The sequence below is a fragment of the Phaseolus vulgaris genome, chromosome 9 (assembly GCF_000499845.2).
Source record: "Phaseolus vulgaris cultivar G19833 chromosome 9, P. vulgaris v2.0, whole genome shotgun sequence".
In the NCBI taxonomy this organism is placed as follows: domain Eukaryota; kingdom Viridiplantae; phylum Streptophyta; class Magnoliopsida; order Fabales; family Fabaceae; genus Phaseolus; species Phaseolus vulgaris.
Window position 1 is genome coordinate 37132762 of NC_023751.2, and position 16323 is coordinate 37149084.

At 30.6% G+C, this 16323-nt stretch overlaps 1 protein-coding gene across 4 annotated transcripts; it reads right to left on the minus strand.

The window, feature by feature from the left end:
• Positions 1–370: 370 nt before the first annotated feature.
• LOC137823089 (sucrose synthase 2-like) lies at positions 371–9824 on the minus strand. Of its 4 annotated transcripts, none has more exons than XM_068628206.1 (16): positions 9753–9824; positions 9519–9609; positions 8932–9064; positions 8664–8815; positions 8373–8565; positions 7910–8028; positions 7561–7777; positions 6969–7064; positions 6707–6880; positions 5903–6019; positions 5643–5809; positions 4836–5060; positions 3933–4254; positions 2656–2900; positions 2447–2585; positions 371–792 (listed from the first exon to the last, which is right to left on the minus strand). In XM_068628206.1, the coding sequence occupies exons 1-16, from the start codon at positions 9787–9789 to the stop codon at positions 754–756; spliced, it is 2466 nt and encodes an 821-aa protein (XP_068484307.1). In that variant the 5' UTR covers positions 9790–9824; the 3' UTR covers positions 371–753. The 4 variants fall into 4 exon arrangements, with proteins under 4 accessions (XP_068484307.1, XP_068484306.1, XP_068484308.1 ...); XM_068628205.1 differs by having other exon boundaries at positions 634–797; XM_068628207.1 differs by lacking the exons at positions 8932–9064; positions 9519–9609; positions 9753–9824 and having other exon boundaries at positions 648–797; positions 8483–8565; positions 8664–8798.
• Between the last annotated feature and the right edge of the window lie 6499 nt (positions 9825–16323).

Here is a 16323-nt window from a genome sequence, read left to right on the forward strand (position 1 = left end):
AAAAGGTTATCATTTTATAAGCCTTTCCACTGAAAGATCTTATCTATGTGTTGATAATAATGGTTATATATCCCAGTTTAAATATATTTATCATCTTAATATAATTAATTGTATTTTGTACATATATTATTTTTAGAAAACTTCTTTGTTGGACTTTCTCAACACTCTTCAAATATTTCATATTATTTTATTTAATTTTTATTTCATATTATTTCATATTATTTTTATTGATAAAAATAATTTATTTTATATTTTTTCTCTTTTGCACCTCAGGATTGTAGATTGTGTAAGTAACACATATATTAATCCTGATACGGAGATATGTAAAATCTTTAAAATATAAGACACGGAAACACCAATCTATATATTATATAATTATAAATTATATAAATTGACAATAAATATTTATGTACACAAATATGTGTGTCTGACAATTATATAAGTGTCCTACAAATATTGACACCGATACATATATCTGACACGGATACACCATTTAAGAGAAGTGTCTAAATCTCATAGGTAAGTATATAATAAGGTAAGTATATAATAAAATTAATTACATATAAAAACATCTAGTCAAAAAGAGAAAAGATTTTTTTTTTAAATAATGTCTCATTATAATCAGAGATAGAGAACATATATATAAAAAACGAAAATAAAATTTACAAAAAAAAGTAAAATATAGAGTTGTCATTTGTTGTAGAAGTGAAGTGGTGAGGGTAAACATGAAGCAAAAAAAGTCCTTGAACTAAGTCAAAGATGCTCATCGACTGCCATTGGAATTCCTTGTACCTGCACTAGGTTGTAGTGTCAAACATCATCAACATTATTTTGTTCATTCTAGATCAAATTTCAAGAATTCATAGTGGTTATTTATGAAAACAAAGACGTGGAAGTAGAAAACAATGTCACTTCGTCATTGTTTTAAACAAAAAAAAAAGAGTTTAACCTTGTATTTTAACACATCTAATATTTGTAAATGGTTGAACAAGAGTAAGTTAACAAATGATACAACAAGTTCAATAAATTTGTTATAAATAAAATTTGAATGATTCTAATAATATATTCTTAAATGATTTTTAAATTGAGTGATGATTATTAAAGGAATCAATTTTAGAAGAAAAGTTATAGTTTGACAACCCACACCCTAAATAGTTGTATATGTGGCAGTTTTAATAAAAAAAGTAAATTTATAATTAAATAATATGAAAAATAATTAAAATAATAATATTGGGAGTTGTAGAATGAATGTGGAAAAAAAAATAACTTGTCAATATATCATGGTTCATTTTGGAATTATTACAGTGTGTCACATCATAGTGTGTCACATCATAGTTGTAAACTAATGTGTCTTGAATAAACTAATCTCTCGAGTGACTGGAGATTTCCTTGATTTTACATGCACTTTAAAATGTTTAAATCTATAGGTTTGAAACATGCTATTGCTAGGTGGTGGGGAGATTTAGGTAGGTATTATAGGTGAAATTTGAAATCATAGGAATATGGTGATTTTTAAGAATATGTGTGTTTATCTAGTTGAAGTTTTTATTGTGGTAAAAAGGAAGACTTGGTATTACGATAAAGGAAATATTGACTGATTTCTCTTACTCGGATTGGTGTTTGGAACCCCCTTATTGTATGAAATATTTGAGAGATTAATGTTTGATGATTTATGTTTAACGTTTTGTCCAGGATTGATAGTTATGGTGTGTTTTGTGCAAGTTTTCTTGGCTTTTGTTTCTTCCTGACAAGGTCGGTTTGAAGATTTTGATCTTGGGTTATGGTGAAGGAAAAAGATTGGTTGATTTATCTACTCATATTGGTGTTTGAAACCTTTATGTTATGAGATATTTGAGAGACTATGTTTGGTGATTCTTGTTTAAAGATTTGTCCAGATTTAGAAGACATGGTGTGTTTTGTGCAGGTATTTTGACTTCTATATTCTAATCGAAGGATCAGTTTGATGGGTTTGACTCTTGGGTGTTTAGTTTACTAGCAAAGACTGAGTTTAGTTGTTGTGTCTTGTCTTGAGAATGTGTTCATTTGGAGAGTTGATGTAATTGTATATTGATGTATTATTGTTAGTATGTTAATGTGACTGATGTGTTTTAATGTCTGTGAGATCCCTAATTGGTTGAGGAATAAAAAGTTTGTGTTGAGATTATTTGTATAAGGATTGGAACACCTATGAAATGTCTTATTTATTCTTTGCTGATAAAAAAGATAGAAAAATAGTTTTAAACTAATGCATCTATCAGTTGCTAAGGTAACCTTTTTCTTTCAAAAATTTAATTCAGAATCTAAAAATCGATGTGTTATAAACTTGAATATTGTATATTATAATTTTATCATGCCGATAAAAAAAATTATAATTTTATCATTTTACTAAGATCTCCACCTATTGATGAATTTTATAAAGGTTAAAACACATGCAGACATAGCTTACCAAATCCCGGAACTTGAGAATGTAGAACATCTCCAAGTATCTTCTTGTTTCTCTCCTCTCAAGCTTAGATACATGCTTCCAGAAGCCATAGACACCAGCTAAAGTGAGAAGCCTCTCAGAGTATATCTTCCATGTATACCTACAAAGTTTAAACAAAATAAGATCAGATTCTAAGTAGAGCAAGATTCATATCTTCAAATGTAGTGGACCTCTCATGAATCCGGTTCAGAGCTGCATCAGAAATCTTGTTCCAGTAGCCAGGATCATGCTGGCACTCCTCAAAAAACTTTATTAAATTTGCAGCAACTTCATCAGGATGATGTGGCTCAATATGGAATCCAGAAACTCCATGCTCAATTATCTCAGCAGGGCCACCATGACAAGTAGCAAATGTAGGAAGCCCACATGTCATTGCCTCCACAACTGTTAGGCCAAACCCTTCATAGAAAGCTGGCTGCAACAGGTACAACAAGAACATGGTTGAATATACTCTTAGTCTCCAAACATCTAACTACTCAAAATGAATGAAAAGTTATAATCATTCATCTGTTAAATATTGCAGTAATTGACTTCTAGTGAGGCATATTTAACTACTAATACTACAAATATTTTTTTTATCAACAAAGAATAAATAAAATAAAATAAAATGAGACCGACACTTCAGGGTGTCTTAACCCTTATACAAACACTTCAGGGTGTCTCAACCCTTATATAGACACTTCATGGGTGTCTCAACCCTTATACAGACAATTCAGGGTGTCTCAACCCTTATACAAACACTTCAAGGGTGTCCCAACCCTTATATAGACACTTCAGGGATGTCCCAACTCTTATACAAACACTTTAAGAGTGTCCCAAGACACTTCAGGGTGTCCCAACCCTACATACGCTTCAAGGGTGTCCCATCCCTTATACAGATGCTTCAAGGGTGTCCCAACCCTTATACAGACGCTTCAAGGGTGTCCCAACCCTTATACAGACGCTTCAAGGGTGTCCCAACCCTTATACAGACGCTTCAAGGGTGTCACAACCCTTATACAGACACTTCAGATGTGTCACAACCCTTATACAACCACTTCAAGGGTGTCCTAACCGTTTTACAAACACTTTAGAAGTGTCCCAATCCTTATACAGAAAGTGGTCAAGGTCAACGTGCTCAACACCTAACCTACATACAATTTTCAGACACTACAAACCTAATTCATAGTTGTGTAATAATCATTCATTTAACCACTTGTGACTAAAAAGTTAATTACCCTTAGACATTACAATAATCTCATAATACTGAACATCTTAAACCATTAATACATACCACAAGTATAGATTGATAATCGTATACACATCCATTTGTTCTTAATTACCTGAAATCACTATTATCTACTTGTAAGACATGTTTAACATTAATGCCTCAAGAACAGTTCTTTGGTTGTATATAACCATATTCATTTATCTGAACTAACTATACTGATACAACAATGTGTCCTACCTGCACAAAAGCACCTTTCACATCAGCAATACAACGGTAGAGCTCTCCATTACGAGCACGGTTCACTTGGGCCTTTATCCACCGGAATTGGCCGTGTAAGTTATATTTTTCTATGAGGCTATGCATTTTCTTTATCTCCTGCATTTCTTCTGAGTCCCTAGACTTTTGTACATCAATGTTGCCACCAACTACCACAAGATTCACAAGCTCTCTCAACTTTGAGCTTTTACCAAAGCATTCAACAAGCCCGCTTATATTCTTCACTTGATCAAGTTTTGCCATAGAAAAGATAATTGGCTTTGCTCTATCATTTATCAAGCCACTAAGTCAGACAAAAAGAGATATCAAACAAGATTCTAATTTCCCATTGTTGTTACATGAGGAATAATAGAGGATCTGCAACAGATGCTTTGACTTAATTTATAAGAAAATGCATTTCAGACAAAACCTGCTCTGTAGTCAAAATTTCTTATTACTATGAGATGTTTTATGTATTAATTTTCATATTAAGAGGGTAAAACAGCTACAATTAGAAGCTTCATGATAATAAAACGGATTTTGGTTTGGGTTATTCTAAAGTATTGTTGAAGATCCCTCATAAGAACATTTCATAATATGTGCAAACTTCATCTTATAAGATAAGATTGGGTTAGGGTCCAAGTCCATTTTTTAACAAATATAACGTTTTATAAGATTGAGTTAAACTTAAAATCCATTTTTTAACAAATATAACGTTTTATAAGATTGCGTTAGACTTAAAGTCCACTTTTTAACAAGTATACATAGGACATTACTTTTAGCTTTTATCAGTTTAGTAATGTAGCAATGGCAACCTAGAGGAAGACAGCAACATGTGTTTTTTTTTTGCACACGAACACTTATCCTATTGAAAAATATACTTACACATGTTCTTCATTCTGTTCATCACCATATAACAGTTTTTGAATGGAGCCATGGAGAGAAGTTAGCCTCTTTTCTTTGTCTGAGAATGGAAAATATATGCGCATGTCTGCACCAGGAGACACAATATTAAACTTGGGATCAAAAACATCAATGCCATGAACAACACGATAGAGTCCTGGAAGAGTGAAGGCACTGTGGCTCTCATATTGTCCAACATTATTCTTGCTGAGGAAAAGTAATAAACAATGTTAGGGAATAACGTGATATGTAAATCAAACAATATTTACAAAATCACACCAAGCCAACTGAAGAAAACAGTGTGATCGTGATAATTCATCAAATACCAGCTTAAATACTTAAGGATACCGTTCAATTACTCTTTTGATGAAATCTTTTAACTTCAAGTTAGATTAGAAATCCTCTTGGTTGTACAACATCACCAAGATTTATGTAGATGGAACAAGAATTCGTAGATATTCCTTAAAAGTTGATATTTCTTTGTAGTTTTATATAAGTTGGTGGAGAAGTCAATATGCATGATCAAGAATCATGAATGCTTATGTTTTTGGGGGATAGGGAAAATATGACAAGGGAAACCACATTGTCAAGAGAGTAAGAGACAAAGATTGTTAGATTTTGACAGGAGGATCCAAATTAGAGCACCATACAAAAGGCACTTGATTATGTAAAATCTAATGTGAATTGTTTTTAAATTGAGATGAAAGCTTTGAAACATTGATTACCAGTGTGACGAAAACAATAATTGAACATCTATTTTAAGTATAATATTTCTACAAAAGAACATACCTTCCTGCAATTTCTTGGTATGTACTAGTGATTATAAAATCTGCACTGTTCATTGCAATAAGGTCAGCTGTGAATTGACAAGTAAAATGGTACTTGTCTTCATATTTTTTCCAATATATATCAGAGCCGGGATGCTTAGTCTTCTCCAATGAATGTGCTATATTGCACTACATGAAAAGTTCAGTAAAACCAACATTAATAATAGATGAAAATGACCTTTTTATATGATAATAACATGATGTTGAATTGTTATCTCGCACCTGTGTGATTCCTAGCTTATAAGATAACAAGGTTGCAACAAGATTTCCATGACTGTAGTTGCCAATTATCAGATCTGGAATTCCTTGTAACTCAGCTGCAATTTCGTGTGATGCATCCTTTGTATAAAGTAAGAGACAGTCATATTCCACAAACCAGAATTACCATTAGACTAAGAAGACAAGACAAAATATTAGGGAGTGCCACTTATTCTTGTTACCTTACAGGAGAATGAAATGATAACTAATGAAGGTCTTCAACTTATAAATTGAAAGTGAGAAACAAACATTGGAAATCTTACATCAACTAAAAATATATATGTTCGAATCATAATATATAAAATTCACCTTGAGTTAGATATATATAAACCTCACATTGAGTTAGACATAAATTGACTTACTAATATAATATTAGAACCATATAAAAAGAGCTAATGTGTCACTGGATATGTCTAATGCCAAAGAAACTTTATTTCACACTAGTGAATGGAGAAAGGGAGAATAGAGTATGAGTGTTCTCTGGTTGTTATTTCTGTGTGCTGTTGGTTTTGAGACGATCGGTCTCTGGTATAAGCTCTGGTGCTTCCCTTTTATTTGGTGTTTGCTTTGGATTTCCCGGTTAGGTGGCTTCTTCTGGTGTTTTGGGATTAGTTGTTAGGTGCTAGTTTCTTTATGAGTTTGGGCATTTTGGGTGATACATGGGTTTCTTGTGGTTTGTATATGAGTTGAATCATCTCTAAAGTAATCTCTATTTATTTATTCTTTTCTGCTGATAAAAAAGAGAATAGAAAGACACCTTATGCTTACCTCTGCAAATGTCTCTAGATAAGGCCACATGTCAAATCTTGAAATCCATTTTCTCAAAATTCCATTCTTAGTTTTGAAAGGTACTCTCAGTATATATGAATGCTCAGTTCCACTAACTCTTTCTAGTCTCTGATTGCAAGTTGTCCCTTTTGCCTCTGGTATCAATCTAGTAACCTAGAAGCACCACAAGGATTTCAGTTACATCTGAACAAATATTTCATTTGTCATACTTAGAAGGGCCAGGACTTTTGGAATCACATACTATCAGAATTTTTGGAGACACATCAAGTCCTTGTTTTTGAATTCTGACCACCATCTCCTTCTCTAAAGCACGCACTTGATCAAGTATATAAACAATCTGTCCATTATGGGTCACATTAAGAGTTACAATTATTATCACAGAGGTACTAGACCAAAATCCATATGTTAACAAAAACGATACATAGGTAGACTACTTATTCATAAATAATTCTAAGAACAAACTAAATGGTAGTCTATTATACCAATGAAATGATTCTCTATGAATAAATCCTAAATTAGCCAACTTATCAGCACACGCATTCCATTCACGAAAAATATGAATAACCCTAAACCTGATTTTAGCACATGTGTTTTAGTTCTTAAATAAGCTAACATCATAAACACAATTGCTCAATTTTATCTGTAATTAGTTTGTTGTTTTGGAAGTCGTGTAAGAGAAAATAAGAAGAAAATTTCTTCATAAATTAATATTAGTAGAAGTCCTCTGGTATAACTTCTGCAAGCTTTTTTTATCACTTCTCTAAGATTATGAATAAACTTGGTTAAATAGAAGCAATGCCATGCAGATTAAAACTGAACTTACAAAATAATACCTGTCCACCAGTATCAGGCAAACCCAGGATATTTACTTGGCCAAAGTAACCAGCTGGTGATACAATTACAACATTGAATACCATTGGAATTCTTCCCAGAAATGACTCTAAGGTGTTTGGATCAGGAGCTTGAATGATGTCTAGTAGAAGATGCACCATTTCTAGCACCTTCTCTGCTGTATCACCCCAACCTCTCTCAAATCCCAATCCTTGTAGTCTACACCAAAGTCATGAAGATTTTTTTTTTCAAATAATGTGTATCAGGTAAACGATTAGTTACTTCTACATTAAGTAACTAGCTCCAAAACAGATGTTTAGAATTATATCAGTTTAAGAGATTCTTGCTTACTCATATTCAAAGTCAGAATATGGTGTGTGGGGTGGGAGATTAGAAAGTATTTCTTCTGCCCTTGCCATGGAAGACTGGAGCTTGGATATGTTATGAATCCGGTCATTTACCATCATTGCCTACATAATATATTTGTCACAAAAATATTTTGAGGTAACCTAATCCACCTAGTTGAAGCAACACTGACAGAAGTCTTGAACTGTAATAAAGAAGAACAAATCTTCTACAACAAAATTGTTAAGCATTAAACCATCAGGGGAAGTTTTTTGAATGGCCAAGAATCACTACTTTTAATTAAAGATTTTTGGATGTTACTTATAGCATTGTTGAAGAGTCTACTTGTGAGAATATATGATAAATTGGTAATCTAAGATTTCTGTGCAGGGGTGAAAAAGTGATGCAGATAAATATCAGTGTTTCTAAATGATTGAATACTGTTCATCCATATACTTGAGAAACTTACATGACCATTATATTTGTGTGTGCGTAGAAATGCGAGGAGAGGATCCAAACTTTCTTTGTTACGAAACATGAATGATGAAAGATGACGGTTGAGAAATTGAACACCATTACCAATAGAGGATGATCGAGTTGGTCTAGGGAATGTTGCATTAAATGGCTCAAAGTCTAGTTCAAGCATATACTTGTCATTGCACCTTGATCAAATTTTCAAATATAATGTTATGATTACACTTCTGCATGAAGCCAAACTGTGAATGAATACAACATTCAAAAGTACAAAGTTAACACTTACTCTCCATCTACTAGTTCTTCTTTGAATCGGAGATATTCTGCAACATTCAGACTATCCACACTGAGTTCAAATGCATTAACACGAAAATACTCCCAAACACCACATCTTGGACGCAAAGCTATAGACACAAAAGGTGGTAGAACTATGGCTTCCTGTGACAATAGAACAGTATCTTTGTAAAATCTACAAAAAAAAACAAGGAAAAAAGAAAATTCAAGTATTATCTGCCATTTATCAAAGCTATATAACTTCTATATATTGAGTTAACCTGTGCAGATTCTAGGTCTTTAACAAAGGAACTTTCTTTGAGTTTCTGCATCCCTTCATCCTCTTGAAGAATCTTTTTTACATGATCCAGTAGGTCATGTGGTTGTAGTAATCCTTTGCCCCCAGCAACATACCTTAGCAATACAAAGAGAAAAAATGAGTAATTATTTACTTAGCATTCAACATTTTTTTTAACATTTTTTTTGTCAGCAAATATTAAATGAATTAAAAGGGACACTTTACCCTTCTACAAATTAGAACATTCATCTACTTCTCCAAGAAGTTAAGTTACTAAACTTATGAAGATATCTGTTACTAAACTTACGAAGATAGAAGTTACTAAACTTATGTTTGGCTCCCCTAACAGTGCAGAAAACTACAATTTCTCTAGCACTATAACCAACAAAAACAACACATTATGCAGAAAAAAACAGAGTTTCAAGCACTATAAAAATCCCTCTTAGCGGCTAATATGGTCTTGATGCTGCCTCCAGCATCTACTTCTCAAAGAAGCTACTAAACTTGTGAAGATCAACATAGCATTCAACATTATTTCTTAAGATGAATTCAAAACTTCAAAAGCTTCACCTAGAGAGAAGAGATATCAACTCATTCCGGTACTTAGAGAATGTGTCTTTCATCCTCTCCCTCACACTGGAAGCTCTGTCCATTCTGGAAGCTGACATGATTAATTCGAAAATGGAAAAAGCAGGTGAAGCATTGGAAAGAAAAAGAGAAAAATATCAAAGTAAGAGAGAGAAAGCAAGAGGAAGACATAGATGAGTTTAAGGTGTATCTATAAGAGGAGTGGTAGAGTATTACGAAGTATTTTCTTGTTACATATTAAGGTTTTGATCATGAATTTCGTGTGTCACATATTAAGGTTTGATGTTACAAGTTAAAAGTACTTCATGAGTCTTGAACTCCTGATATATATATACTTAATTAATAATTGTTAGATAGGAAAATGCACGTGGAATCAACACACAATTACGAATTAAACAATATAGGATTTAACATGTTTCGATCGTCAATTTATAACCAACGTCTATAGATAATTAATTAGGTTTTCATCCTTTTTGTTACAAATTTATTTCAAACACAAATATCTTTTAAATAAAAACTATAGAGAAGACACAATAATTAAACTAACTCACTAAAACTTAACATATTTCGATCGTCAATTTATAACCTATGTCTATAGGCAACTAATTAGGTTTTCATCCTTTTTGTTACAAATTTATTTCAAATACAAATATCTCTTAAATAAAAATTATAGAGAAAACACAATAATTAAGCTCACTCACTAAAACATGGTGTCTAGTCAACCAGATCAATTGGTTCACACTCAACAAGTAACGGAGTTAGTATTTGAATTTTAAGTCATTTTTAATTTTTTAGTTAATTACAGCAGGATAGACTTTTGAGGTTTTCTTAAGAAAAATTGTATTTATAGAAAAATAGTAAGAAAGAGAAAGAAAAGGAAGCGAGTGTAGAAAGAATAGGTTGCACTTGGCACTTAGAAGGAAGAGGTGAAGGAAGAGGTGGCTGCATGCATGCACAACACAAAATATTGAGTTCTCAAACGGTTGATTTGTTCTTTTCTCTGCTTTGATTTTTAACAAGAGCTTCTGCTACTGAATTTTTGTTCTCTAATAATTACACGTGTAATGTTGAACTTCCCACACATGTCAACTTTATGTAAAGTTGCTTATTTTAAGTAAAGTTAGAGAAAAATATAAAAAAATGTGTTTCTGTGCTTAAATAGAAACAAATTTAAGATAGTTGTTGATAATTTATTTTGGTATATTAAAATTTAAAATTTATCATAAAAGCTTAAGGAAATAGTAGTATTCAGTTATGAAGAATAAAAGGTATGAAAAAAAATTAAAAACATGGTATACTTGATGTGGGAAAGTAGCATTATTTTTTAAGAATTATAAAAATGTTTTGTGAAGAAATTAATTAAATTTACAATGTAAGTACTTTCCAGAATTCATGAAACATGTTTCAGAACGTATAATGTATTTTTAATGAATAATTTTCTTGAGTGTGTTTCTAAAAAAGCTTTATGGAATGAGGAAAAAGTAGATAGAGTATTTGATCATTTACCTTATTTGATCATTTAACAATAAACTTAAATAAATATTTAAATTTAAATTTTATTATTGTATATTTTTAAGTTGATTTTTTGGCACACCAACATAAAATGAGTGACATTAATGATTTTTTTGAATTAGTGAATATTTACACGGATCAAAATACAAATTCTTTCTGTGTTAGTGTCTTAATTTAATCAGATAAGGGAAGGAATGAAATCAGAATAAATATCAGATAAAGAATATTATTTACATTGTTATGTTATGAATATTTAATTAATACCTTAATCCATGTAATGGAGTGATTAAGAAATTGATTCGGAGATATTTGTGACCATAAAAAAAGTGCTTCATATGTAATATCATAACATATAAAGTGCAGAGAAGTGTCCAAGTGCCTATAATATGCAATTTTGACAAGTAATCTGATTCATTACATAGATTCTGCAAGATATTAATAAAAAGAGTGACTTTTTGTTAGTATATAAGAGCCTTGGCCTTTGTTCTATGGAAACCAGATAACCACAAATGTGTCCAAAGGCATCTCTATCAAGCCTTAACAAAATAGGTTCAGAAGGCTTTTATCTGATAGAAAAGCACTATGATCTGATATATATATATATATATATATATATATATATATATATATATATATATATATATTTGTTGCATTAACACATGTACATTTTTTGATACAGAATTTTTTATATGGATTGGACTACAGCTACTACTTCCACTAATTTTATTTTTTTATTGTCAATGCTCCATTTGGGGTGTACAATAATGAAAGATCACCCAAATAAGATAGTTTGCTATACAAAACTAATGTTTGATTAATCATTATGAGATTATATTTACAAAAGGTTTTCAAAAAATTATGTTTTTTCTTGTTTTCTACAATAAAATTAATGTTGGTTTCATCGATTCTAACTTAAATAAAATAAATAAGATTAATATCAATTAAGTAAGGTGGCAATACAGGTTGTGCGGATCGATCCGTAACTCGTTATGAAAAACACAGAACAAACTCACTATTTCAACTTTTGATCCGTTTATGTCCGTTCCGCATAACTTGCAACTTACACGGGCTAAGGACAGGGTGGGGTGAGTCAGCCCACAAGCCCATATAATAATAAAAAGAGTGTTTCTTCCTACACCCCATCGATTCCAAAATCAAATTTCGAAAACCAAAATAATTGTTCTACAGTTCAAAAGGTAAAATAGTTGTATCAGAAAGGTTATTTCATAAGAAAAAAATTCTCTTCAAAATTTTCATTTTCAGAATATACTTTTATGTTATGAAAATTAAATTTCAAAATTGATGAGGTGCAAGAAGAAATTTAATGGGACGTAAGAAGAAACAACCTAATAAAAGAAATACAAAATTGTCTCCCCCAACCTTTTGTTTTCTATATATATTACAAGTGCATTAATATTTTTTTATTTTTAATAAAGTTTTAATTTTTTAATGTAAACTAATTTTTACATGTCATCTCAATGAACTCGCTTACATTACCATCTCTACAACTAGACTGAATCTAATGTTATTAATTTTTAATATTTATTTTAGTTAACATTAGCTCAACTAATGTCACTAACATAAATATTGGTATTTATTAAAAAAAATTAAAAATAGTTAATGTTGTCTTAGAGTTGGCTAAATTTATTAGCGTAAGCAACTTTATTAGTGTCAGCTTAATATGATACTAATACAAATATGTATTTATTAAAATAGTTAGCATAAAATTGATTAAACCGACTGTACTAGTAACTAAATTATTTAAAAATAATTTTTTTATTTTTTAATGCCTCTTAAGAAAGTTATCTTTTCACGTTAAGTCAGAAGAATGAGTCTTGAGTTTAACCAACTCTAACAATGTCGCAATTTAGTTGATATTGATATTTGGAAGCAAATTTGATATTTTATTTTTATAATGCTTGCTATTTTAATTCTAATATATAGAGAAATATGTTGGTGGTAGATAAAAGCTAATATTTATATGTATCAAATTTTATAGCTAGAGTCATTTAGTAATTATCATTCTCCTTTTTATATATAGAAATGACAGCAGAGGGTCGCTTGCTTATAAGAGAACAAACTGCAAAGGTAGACTATACCTATTAATAAAGAATTCTAAGAACAGAGTCTATTATAACAAATTAGTCAACTTATCAGCACGTAACCACAATCATTTGACGATACATAGGTAGACTATACCTATTAATAAAGAATTATAAGAACAAAGTCTATTATAACAAATTAGCCAACTTATCAGCACACGCATTCCCTTCACGAAAAATATGAGTAACCCTAAATCCGATTTTTCCACAATAATTAAGACAAGTATTTCATTGATTACGAAACATCCAATGAACATTTGTCCTAACAGTAAACGCAACACAAACCAAGGCAGAGTCACATTCCAGCCAGACATTAGTAAGACCCAACTTTTGAGTTTCCTCCAAAACATATATAACTCCATAAAATTCAGCAACCAAAACAGTCTGAACGTCAAGAAACACAGAGAAAGCTTCAATAAACTTCCCCATACTTCCACAAGCGGCAAGACCTGGATAACTCCTAACAGCCCATCAGTGTTAATTTTAACCCAACCTAGTGAAGTAAACTTTCATATAACAGGAAGAGGACGTAGAATTTTACTTAATTAAAAAAAAAACTTGAACATTAACAAAAATACATTGTTTATAGGTGAGGAATGCCAGATATATATGTATATATTCTCCTTGGGACAGTGATGCCAAGTGTAGCTACGTGAGAAGTTTCCGTAGAAAGGACAAAGATTTGAAGAGGGTAAGGGAAATCTTGTGTTTGACACTTTGACCACATAAAATGAGAATGAAGCAATAACATGTGAATGGGGGTGGTGGCATTTTTAAGAAGAATAGCTAAGAACTTTGAAAGTAAAAACAAGTTGCCACAACTTATATAATAATGCACAAGAATCTGATACCAATACCAATACCAATATATCCTTAATCGCTTTAATTTTAATGCAGTTATGTATTAGATACCAAAGCATCATATCATTTAATAAATTCATTTTTCTCGATTAAGTTCCTTAGCTCTTGGATAATCACCAAAGGAGAAATATACCAAATGATACCAGTTCATCATATAGGATATTAAATATAATAATGTTAAGAAAAAGAACCCATATTTTATTTGGATTTCTTGGTCTAAAACATTATGTTGGAATCATATATCCTCATATATATTTTGCAGTAAATAAACTACCACTGGTTGCATTCAAGTTTTATTATATAGTCATATTCCGATTTATCTAAAAGAAGATCAGAAGAAAGATTAAAGTAGCACCACAAAGTTAGAAGAACTAAGAAACAAAAACTATTCGTAAACAGTAGAATCATTAAGGGAGTTTAAGTTCAGTGTTTTCTTTTTATCAACAATAATAAATAAATAAATAAAAATTATTTTAGATAATTCATTATAAAAAATTATTAAATAAAAATCAATTTTAAAGACAAAAATAATAATTAGTTGTTATAGTGACTAAATTAGAGAGCTTTTAGAAACTAACAAAACTAATGGTTTCTAAATTAATTTCTATTATTGATAAATAGTTTTTAAATTGGCTAATTAATTACTAAAGTTTTTGTTATTAAATTTAAAATCTAAATAATTGATAGTTAAAACCTTGATAGTTGATTAGATATCAATTAGAAACCAATAATTTTTATAAAATAATCTTTAATATAATCACTATATCAACTAATTATTTTTTATCTTTAGAATTGATTTTAATTTAATGATTTTTTTAGTGATTCTTATACAACTTGCAAAATATACTCAGTCAACAAACTATTAATTAAAATATTCTAAAACTAACCAAATTACTCTAACACAAAAAAAAAACCCCAAAGACCACAAATCAATAACCTAAAAACCAAATCAAAATAGAATTTTGGCGCGAACGCGGTTTGTGGAAGAATTGAAGATTCATTCTTTCTTCAATCGTAGAAAAAGTAAGATGAAAAGAATACTTTAATGATAGAAAAAGGAGGAATTAGATTCAGTGTTTTTATTCTCTGCATTTTCTTTTTCATCTTGCTTTTCTGCTTTTTGGACCGTCATATTATTATCAGTTGAAAAAGAATCTCCAATCTTCATTTTCATTTTCATACCTTAACTCAAGATCAATCTCACTAGTAGGTATGATCAACTTTCTTAGAGATTTATATCAACTAAAAATAAAAATATTTAATAATATATAAGTTGCTTTAAACCTTAATTTTATAAAATTTTATCAAACTTAACTTAAATCAATTTTTTAATATGATAACATAATTGTTATAATGAAAATTTGTCGAACTAATCACACCACCACTTATAAATGTAATACTAGTTAGATAATTATCTCACGTGAACAAAAAATAAAAAACAAAATATTATCTTATATAAAGCAAACTTAAATTTCCTTCTAATAAAAATCTCTCTATACTAAAATATTCCATCGATTAATCCAAATGTTTAAATGAGAAAAAGGCTTAAACCAAATCACTTTAGTTATTTATTTAGGATTAAATGAAGCTACCTTAAAATGAAAAAAAGTTATTTTAAATTCATCACCCCATGCCTAGAATAGAGGTAGTCTTTTTATAATTTATTCTTGCTCCTCTAAATTTCGATTTTCTTAATTTTTTTTCTCTCTATTTTGGTGTAATTTTTTCATAATTTATATTTCTTTTTAATTTTGAAAAGTGCTTTAACATAGTTTTGATTAAACATATTCTTGGTCCCACACTACTCACTAATCAACAACTTTTGGCTTCATTATATAAAGCACTCGAGGGTTTCTTGTTTCAAAGCAAGAAACAAGATAACAAACACACACTCAAACACGAAAAGTATCATCGACTTCCACAAAGTTAGTGTCTCTCGAAGTGTTATTACATATCGAGCATCATCAATGGCACCACCCACTGATCTGAGAGTGATAGGTTCAGAAGGTTTTGCTCTCATAGACAAGTTTTATGGAGCATCAGCACGAAGAAGGCCAAATCCAAAAGGGGTGTTTCCTGCAAGACAAGGACGTTGGGTGGTTCAAGTGCCCAATGACGAGCTTGAAGAGCCTGTGATCAATAGCAGAGAGGCTGCTTCTCGCTATGGTGGAATCATGATTCTGAATTACCCTAAACCACAAACTCATCTTTATTGGTAGTTCATTCAAACCTTTATCATTTTGGTTTAGATATAATATATAGGTATAGTGGGAGGTGTGTTTATAAGCCATCTCATAAAGTTATATATGAGT

Bases quoted from the DNA above. Each gene is read 5' to 3' on its own strand.
- LOC137823089 (XM_068628205.1), bottom strand. From the start codon at position 9,789: ATGATCAAAACCTTAATATGTAACAAGAAAATACTTC. The intron at 8,566-8,663 runs GTAAGTGTTAAC...AATTTGATCAAG, and splicing joins GAAGAACTAGTAGATGGAGA to GTGCAATGACAAGTATATGC. The intron at 4,255-4,835 runs GTAAGTATATTT...TGTCTGACTTAG, and splicing joins GAACAGAATGAAGAACATGT to TGGCTTGATAAATGATAGAG.